Source organism: Triticum aestivum, chromosome 3B (genome assembly GCF_018294505.1).
Source record: "Triticum aestivum cultivar Chinese Spring chromosome 3B, IWGSC CS RefSeq v2.1, whole genome shotgun sequence".
Classification (NCBI taxonomy): domain Eukaryota; kingdom Viridiplantae; phylum Streptophyta; class Magnoliopsida; order Poales; family Poaceae; genus Triticum; species Triticum aestivum.
This window is the reverse complement of record NC_057801.1, coordinates 759,872,589-759,881,884: the sequence shown is the minus strand read 5'-3', so window position 1 is coordinate 759,881,884 and position 9,296 is coordinate 759,872,589. Positions and strand designations below refer to the sequence as shown.

Genomic DNA, 9,296 nt, shown 5'->3' with positions numbered 1-9,296 from the left:
GCCTGACTATCTACCAGATCCTGCCGAGGGCACAAGATCGTAGCTGAGGTAGCAAGCTAAACGTCGAAGTCCACGTGGAACTACTAGTGAGACTGAAGTCTCTCTGCAAAAACATAAAATAGGCAAACGTGAGTACAAATGTACCCAGCAAGACTTACATCAGAACTAACTACATATGCATCATTATCAACAAAGGGATGGTGGGGTTTAACTGCAGCAAGCCAGCTTTGACTCGGTGGCTATCCTGAACTACGACTGCAAGTAACTCTTTTGAGGTGGCGCACACGAGTCCACATATTCACCATATCAATACACCACTATGGGTCCGCTCCCGTCTCCCTACGAGAACGCCATCCATAGCACTCACGCTTATCTTGCGTATTTTAGAGTATCCACTTTCACTTGTCTATGAACTGATATAAGCAACCCAGAAGTCCTTTTCCGCGGACACGGCTATTCGAATAGATCATATTAACCCTGCAGGGGTGTACTTCTTCACACACGCTCTCACCACTTACCGCCGTTTACACGACATGTACTCGGCAACCTTCAAGCGGAAGCCCAACGTGGGTGTCGGCCACGGCCTACCTAAACACTCAAGTCTCTAGTCCAGGTTTATCGCCTATTCGGGTTCCATCCATGAGGAGATCCGGCCGGAGTTTCGCTCACAGCCCCAAACGATGTGAACAGGGTTCCCGAGACACCAAACAGGCGCCCGGTACACCGTGCCACGTGCCTACCGCATCACAGCCCACCCCTACGGCCAGCGCTGCGCACGGCCTCCAGCATACTACAAACACCAGAAACTACTTGCAACTCCTGGACAGAGGACAAGGGTGATCAAGAAGCCGAGAGGGTCCATTGGTTTCGGGCCCAATGCGTGGTAGTAGCTGAATCATGGATCACAAACACAGAACTCAGTTCCTGAGGACGGCTGCAATGAGACAACCCACCATGTACTCCTACATGGCCTCTCACCGCTACCTTTACCAAATCGTGTTCACACCATTAGCTCACACACAGTAGGACAGGTTCACACGCCTCTGATTCATCCCCGATGAATCAGACCTGACTCAACTCTAAGCAGTAGCAGGCATGACAAACAAACATAAATGAGTAGGCACATCAGGGCTCAAACAACTCCTACTCATGCTAGTGGGTTTCATCTATTTACTGTGGAATGACAGGTCATGCAGAGGGAAAAGGGGTTCAGCTACCGCAGCAAGTAACAGATGAATCGATGTTGTCCTAATGTAGTAAAAGAGAGCAGGGGCGAGAGAGTGGGATTTTATCGGAATGAACAAGGGGGTTTTGCTTGCCTGGCACTTCTGAAGATAACATTGAGTCTTCATCAGTGTCAACGATCACATCATCGGTATCACGTCTATCGAAAGGGGGCAATCACCGGCAACTGAGGAAAAACACAATCAAATGCAATGCACAATATGATGCATGAATGTGACATGGCAATATGCTGTGTTTTGTGCTAATGCAACTAGAACCAGATTAAATGAAGTTGGTTTGAATACAAGATTCAAATTCAAACTCCATATGTGATTATTTAAATGCCCTTTAATTGATTTGTGCTAAACAGCAGCTATAAGTTGTTCTAACATGCATGAAAATGGTACAGATAGATTCCTTGAATTTTTATGATAATTTTTCATATATGATTTATTTAATTTGGAGTTACGGTTAATTTTCTATGATTTATAGAAGTTTAGGACATTTTCTGAAAATAATAAATCATTTTTGATTTATTTTAATTCCAGAAACAAATACCGCGTCAGCAGTGCGTCACCGTGACGTCAGCAGGTCAACAGACGCTGCTGCTGGTCAAACCTGACGTGTGGGGGCCACACGTCAGTGACACAGGGTTGTTTAACTCACTGACAGGTGGGACCGGTCAACGGCCACGTCAGCTAGGTCAACTCCGACGCGTGGGGCCACTGTGGTTAACTTAAACTAAACAGGGGGTTAACCGTGGTTAGTTAAGGGCGTGGGGCCCACAGTCAGTGAGAGATAGGGCTGTTAGCAGGGTCATTAGTGACTAAGTAAGTGCGCCACGTCGGCGTCACCGGAGTTCAGCCGGCGGCGACCAAACCCGGGGCGGCAACACGCCGGAGTTGCTCGGGTTTCGCGTACAGACAGCGGTTTGAGCCGTGGTTGATCTCTACAGGTAGCTGGTGTTGCAGCGCGTCGGCTGGTGGCAGTAGCCGGGCCGGGGGTGGCCGGAGTGGACGGCCACGAGCTCAAAGGCGGTGGCCGGAGTTCGGTTGTGCACGGGATTGCGTTAGGGTGCACGGGGAGGACGGTGGTGGGGTGATATGTGCTACTGGGAGCGTGCTGAGCACGATGGAGTGCTCGGACACGAGCTCCAGCGACTAGCGCGGTGGCGGCGACATCGCCGGCGGTGGTAAGCTCGCGGCTCCGGCGGATTTGATAGCTACGCGGTGCAAACGAGGCAGGGGAGAGAGGGGAAAGATTCCGGTGCTCACGGTGAACTCGCAGAGCAGACTAGTGGGCTCGGGGATGGCTTGGTGACGACGAATCAACGGCGGCGATCTCGGGCGGCCGGAGATGGGGAAGACGGCGTGGGCGGCGATGCAGGGCTCCCGGCGTTGCGTAGCTCCATGGAGAGGTCGGGGGCGTCGAGGCGGAGCCTTTGGTCACTCTGGTGGGGTGGAACGACGGTGGTGGCTACGACTGCGACGAGCGGCGGCAACGGGCTCCGCTCGGGAAGGGAGCAGAGAGGGGAGGGAGAGAGAGCTGCGAGGAGGGGAGAGGTTGAGGGGAACACGGGACTGCGTGGCAATGCCAGAGGCGTCCAGTGCATCGGGGGAGCACGCAGGCAGGCAGGAGGTGGCCGGCGCGTGTCGGGCACACGCCCGCGTCCTCCTGGCGCGGTGGAGAAGATGACTGGCAGCTGGGCTGCACAGTAGCGGGCCGCGTGGGTGGGTTGGCCTCTCTGGTGGGCTTCACAAGTGAGGCCAGGTAAGTTACAGGTACTCCCTCCTGCTCTGTTTCTATTTTAATTATTGTTTTCTATTTGTTTCAATCTGTTTTGATTTAGTTCAAGCACTAAATCATTTTTGTTTCTTCTGACAATTTTTGCAGGGACTGAAAGGAATAATCTAAAGCCCCTCACAAAATAACAGAATTATTGAAGCATTACATATATTTATAACATATATTTGCTCCAACTCAAATACAATATGTATTAGTTCAAATATCCAAAATGACATGGAAAAATGTGCATCATCTCTGGTTACTGTTTCCAGCATTTTCCAAAAATGATGAACATTTTTGAAAGCCACTTGGATTGACTAAAAATATTTTAGGTGAACCTAGTGAATTCCTTTAATGCTAGGGTTTGGACAATCCCCATTTCAACTTTCTGTAAAAGTAAACATGATGCATCACCAAAGACTAGTACTAGTGCATTACCAGAAGCTAGGGATGTGACAGATCTAATCTCGGCCAATTTTTCTCATGCCAGAAAATGGATCTCGGACCCTGCCCCAAGGTCCACTCGCTGCAGCTGTGGAAAGAGTATCCTTCTTTTCATTTAAACACCTCTGTCATGTTTTGCTTCGGTAATTTCTTTTCTTGGTTCCCAACCACACCGCACGCCTGTGGTTGTTCATCATTGCCTTCCTGAGCTCCTGGTAGCTATGAGGAGGTAAAATCAAAGGGGACGGAGAATTTCGACAGGGAGCTCGAGGACATGATAGACAGGCTCATTGTGGAGTGCGAGCGCAAGATCCAGAGGGCGCTCAAATGCCTCGCCGACGAGGATGCCAAGGCTGCTATCCGTCTGCGAGGTCACTCAGGTATCCAGACACCCTCTCTGTTACGAAGGCTCATCTGCTTGTGAGAGGCTAATCAATGGCTTCATCTAAATTGCCTGCGTTCCTGTTAATGTTTGCAGTCTGAAGAAGTTGCACAGCTGTCAACTTCTTGTGTCATCACATTTTGCTCAGAGTTATTTGTTCATGTCTTCTGCTGCTGTCTCTGTAGGGTCATGAGGGAAGATATACTATATATATTCACGCCTCAAGGGAAGCTGCAACCTGCAGAACGCAAGAAAGGGCTGTTGTGTGTTGCGTCCTCGCGATGTCTGGACATCAAGGTTGGGCAGACCTACCAGATGTCCTGCTTCATTCGATTGTTGCTTTGCTGGGCTCCTTCTCTGACCTTCTTGCCTTCGCGGTCTGTATGTTCTTGTCATCGTCCTGTGTGAGCTTCCAACAGCTCATCCATCTCACCAACCTGACATGGTCTGCTTCTTCCAGGATGAGCACCTGATCGATGTCGACGTGTGTGCCCGCAAGGTCGTGGGGTGCGAGGTCTATGAGCTGGTTGAACCGCCGCGCGAAGACATCACTTCCCGCTTCGTTCACGCTTGGCCGCTGCCACCGGCTCTCTGCTCAGGTAACTCACTGTACATTTCTACTGCATGACCCTCTGATTATTTGCCACTAGCTTGTTAGTGATTGTAAATGGTGAGGTTCTGTGGCATTGTGAAAGGGCTAGCATTTCAGTTGTTGCTGCAAATGTTGATATTCTCAGAGGCTAGCTTGTGTTTATTGATGCTCCAGGTAGTGGTTATGTTTGAGAAGTGTAAGGGGCTAAAAATGAGCTTTTAGAGTAAATTAGTTCTCTTTGTATCTGTTCATGGTCATATCTGTGTGAGATTTATATATAACTTACTATTTAGTATTTAATAACCAAACAAGATGTAATCCACATTATGTGTTCCACTAAAAATTGACTTTAGTTGTGTAATCCACATTATGTATTCCTATTTACTTTAGTTGTGTCTTGCTTGGTGGGAATTGATCCAGTTAAGTGGCTGACTGGGAATATTATGCTGTCAACTTCGTGTCTTAGTGCGTCTGAGAATGTTGTTTCTGTCTTTCTTCCTTTTGTTGCAAACCTGAAAAGAAAGTGCAATGTGAACCTGGAAGGTGCATGTACTGCTGCTACTTTCGTGTGCCAACTGCTATACTAGTTGGTTTGTGATGATCCAAACAAGTCTGACAGCAGTAGTACTGTTGGCAGTTGGTGTTCAATTTCATTGCTTCCGTGGTATTTATTCTTTCGGCATGTCATGTATATGCTTGGTTCCGTGATGGGTGCACTTTCTAACACACGCAGGTGCAAGACAGAGACACGCCACCATGCAATGATTCTTCTTCCACTCGCAGGCCTCCCAATCCAGTAACTCTTTTTCTGCTCCAGCATAGCATAGCTGGTAAGCAAGCACTCCTCTCTTTTTCTGCTCCAGCCATGGTAATTTCTGTCTAGTGCTTATGATGCTTTGGACTTGTAGTTTAGTGATGCCAAGTGTTGCATCGATAATATTTGATCAAAACCACCCAATTGGTTGAACAATCGAAGAGAGCCTGCTGCTAACAGACATGTTTTCTTTCCTAATAAAGATTGGATTGTTGTCCTGGATCTAAAACATGCAACTTTTTTACCCGTCTATAAGTCTTGATCAAATCCAGCTTGTATCTACTTGTAGATGTAGACTGTTCTATATTTTTTGTCGATTAAAAACCTGCTTGCGTGTATTCATTTTTTGTCCTTTACAACCTGATCGATGTACAACATGTTTGCTTGAAAGTAATTTTAGTTGATTCTTTGTTGGAGCGCTAAGACTATGCGTGGAACATTAGTTTTTATTATCTCAAACTACCGCCATGTGATTATGCAGGTGCCTAGTTTGTTTTTATTATATAAAACTACCTTCCTGGAACATTAGTTTGTCACCTTGTTTCTACTGAGTGAACATTAGATTTTATATGCTTCTGATTCGTGATCCTTCTAATGCGAGGTGCTTTGTTTCTTGGAATTTGGAAGAGGAAGACGATGAAGCGTGGTGGTTATCTATCAATATGCCTTGTGTTCTGGTTGTACTTCATAGCTAGTTTCATTGTATTTTGTACTGGTCTGGTTGTATGAATAGGATGTAAAGATTGTAATAGGCTATATTTATTGGTCTGGTTGTATTTTGTACTGGTCTGGTTGTACTGGTCTGGTCATTTCAAGTATATAGTTTTGTTTCATTTAAAATATTTGTCATGAAATAGTTCTGTATCTTTGTACTGTGAAAATGTGAGAAATAGAAAGTTGATGAGTTGGACACTTGTACTTACTTATTGGTAGAGGCCAAGGCCCAAAACGTGAATAGCATGCAAAAAGGCTGAGGCCCAAAAAAGAAGTCAACTTTTAAAAGGCCGAGGCCCAAAAAGAAATGGACCGTAAAGTTCTGTCTTAGAAACCAAAAAGGCCGAATTGTTGGGCTTGGCCCATGTAGCTAGCGTAAATTGACAGGAAAAAACATATATAAAAAGGCTGAATTAATGGGCTAGGCCGATGTAGAAAACCGAATTAGACCGAGCTGAATCTTGTGCCACATCAGCTTGCCACGTTGGATGCCTACGTGGCCTGGGGAGGTTGCTAGTGACCAAAACGCCACAGTAGGAATATTTTGGTCGTAAACGTCCACGACCTTCTCACAGAGAAGGTCGCTATAGTCAGTTAACGACCCTCAGCTTTTGACCTTTTGTTTTTGGTCAAAAAAAAGGTCGCAAATGAAAAACAATGACCTTTCAGTGACCAATAGTCAAGGTCACAAGTTGACATATTTCTTGTAGTGAGCTCCTTTATAATCACCCAGTTACGTTGTGACGTTTGGTAGCACACAAAGTGTTCCTCCGGTAAACGGGAGTTGCATAATCTCATAGTTGTAGGAACATGTATAAGTCATGAAGAAAGCAATAGCAACATACTAAACGATCAAGTGCTAAGCTAACGGAATGGGTCATGTCAATCACATCATTTTACTAATGATGTGATCCCGTTAATCAAATAACAACTCATGTCTATGGTTAGGAAACATAACCATCTTTAATTAATGAGCTAGTCAAGTAGAGGCATACTAGTGACATTAAGTTTGTCTATGTATTCACACGTGTATCATGTTTCCGGTTAATACAATTCTAGCATGAATAATAAACATTTATCATGATATAAGGAAATAAATAATAACTTTATTATTGCCTCTAGGGCATATTTCCTTTAGGCACTCCGCCTCCTCCTCCTCCGCCTCCTCCTCCTCCTCTGGCGAGTGATCAGGGCACTCTGCGTCCTTCTCCGGCTGCTCCGGCGCGTGAGGCCACTCCGCCTCCTCCGGCATGTCCGAGAAATCCGCCTCCTCCTCCGCCTCATCAGCAACGGCGGAATACATGGCTTCTCCGCCTCATAAGCAACGACGGAAGAGAGACACCGCCGATCCGGCTGCTAGCAGTACAGCCAGAGGCGGGAGGCAATACAGATACGGTCCATCTCTCAAGACTCCGGAAAAGTTACCATACAAGAGGACCGAGGAGGAAAACACGGAGATCAGTAAAGCCCAAGTGAGGGACTTTTTTTCAAAGAAACCTCCGCCTCCGAAGGAGATGATAGATCCGGTGAAAGCGAAGCACACTATCGATGCCCTGAAGCGACCACCACCGCCTCCGCCGGATGATGACCATGTCCGCGCTCTTAAAAAGACACTTCGAGATGCGCGGGACTCGGGAACTACTTCTAGTGACAAAAGGTTAGTAGAACGAAGAAGTGGGAAAAAAATCCCCAGCTGGGCGAACAGGCGAACCAATCGTGCCCCCCGCTCAAGGTGTCTAGCGATATCGTCGCAAATCTGCTGGGGATGGTGCCCGGTACCAATCTTGGTGATTACCTGCTGGGCGATGATGTACATTTTGATACAGTGGAGGTGGACGAATTCAGATACCAGTATGGGAAGCCTCTCGTCAAAGATGGAAGTCCTGCTCTAACAACGATGATGCGAAGATTCCATGAATGGTACATGGAAACCCGCGGCAAGTCTGGGAAGGATGCTTTGTCGATGATAATTAAAGACAAGCACGACTTCGTTGGACAAGATCTGCTTACTGTTGATATTGATGAGTTTTTCCAGTTCTACAATCAAAAGGTCATCGACAAATCACTCGTGGCTTTCTATTGTCTGTAAGTACTACTTCTGTAATTAAGTCTCTATGCTCAGCTCTTTCATTGCATGTATATATAATTATCCTCACTATATTATGCAGATTGAAGATCGTCGAATGCAGAAAAGCACAAATCAATGACATTGGGTTCATTAACCCAAATATCATACATGAATGGACGGTTAAAAGGAATGTCATAGAAACCGAGGACAACTTGCTAAAATCGTTGCTCAAAAATCAAAGCAAAGATAAAATACTCTTTCATTACAACTTCAAGTGAGTGTTACTGTCTTGTGCATATTTGGTTTCCCTTATTACTCGAGGTTATAGTAATGTAACTGATGAGTTATGCATGCGTGCGCAGCTTCCACTTTATTCTCCTAGAGATTAAGCTTGAGCAGGGAGTAGTAACCGTCTTAGACTCGAGAAGAAAAGATCCCAAGGACTATGCGAACATGACTCGAATGCTCCAGAAGTAAGTTCGATCGATCATTATCGCACCACATCGACAACTTTGTTCATTTCCTGATATCAAGTAATTATTTTGTTTGTCTGGCAGGGTTTGGAAAGAGTTCACCGCAATTTCTCCGGGATTGCCGACCGAGCTGCGATTTAAACACCCGAAAGTAAGTACTACTACCTAGTTCCGCGCATCTCCCATTGATTCTAGCTAGTTTCATCAATACCATTTAGCATGCTTACTTATCAGTTTGATTGACCTCTATTTCTCGTAAAGTGCTTGTGGCAGGAAGCCGAGAACGATTTCTGTGGATAATATTCACAATTTTATTTTATTATCATCATTTGTGTTGATTTTCATTCATATATATGTATTGACCCTCTTCTTTAAATTAGCTCTGGGAGATGCGGGATGAACTTCGACCACATGATCGCATAAAAGAAATTCAAGAGGAATTGGCGAGATTCTTTCTTGACCACGTCATCAATCTAGCCAGAGAATACCACGTGGAACTTGACTTCAGATGTTAGGGATTGTAAGAGATCTTATATTATATATATGTGGCTAGTAGCGTTGAATAGATATACGAAAACTTGTTGTTCGACCAATCTCTCAGAGAAGGAGAGGTCGATCACTTCTTTCTATATATGTTCATGACGATCTTGTACACTGAATGGTTTCCTTCATTTGCTTACTAGCTAGCGTGTCGAGTCCTCTCTATACGTATAGTACGTAGCGTCGACCAAGCACGGAGATAAGAGATGTCACTTCTCTATTAATTAGCTAGCTAACACAATATATGAAACCCCTAAATT

The 9,296-nt window shown here is 45.6% G+C and overlaps 1 protein-coding gene across 1 annotated transcript; it reads left to right on the top strand.

Moving 5' to 3' along the window:
* Nucleotides 1-3,923: 3,923 nt before the first annotated feature.
* Nucleotides 3,924-6,077, top strand: LOC123066393 (uncharacterized). The gene is made up of 3 exons (XM_044489478.1): nucleotides 3,924-4,434; nucleotides 5,161-5,257; nucleotides 5,843-6,077. Exons 1-3 carry the CDS (start codon nucleotides 4,312-4,314, stop codon nucleotides 5,968-5,970), a joined length of 348 nt encoding a protein of 115 aa, XP_044345413.1. The 5' UTR covers nucleotides 3,924-4,311; the 3' UTR covers nucleotides 5,971-6,077.
* Nucleotides 6,078-9,296: the final 3,219 nt, after the last annotated feature.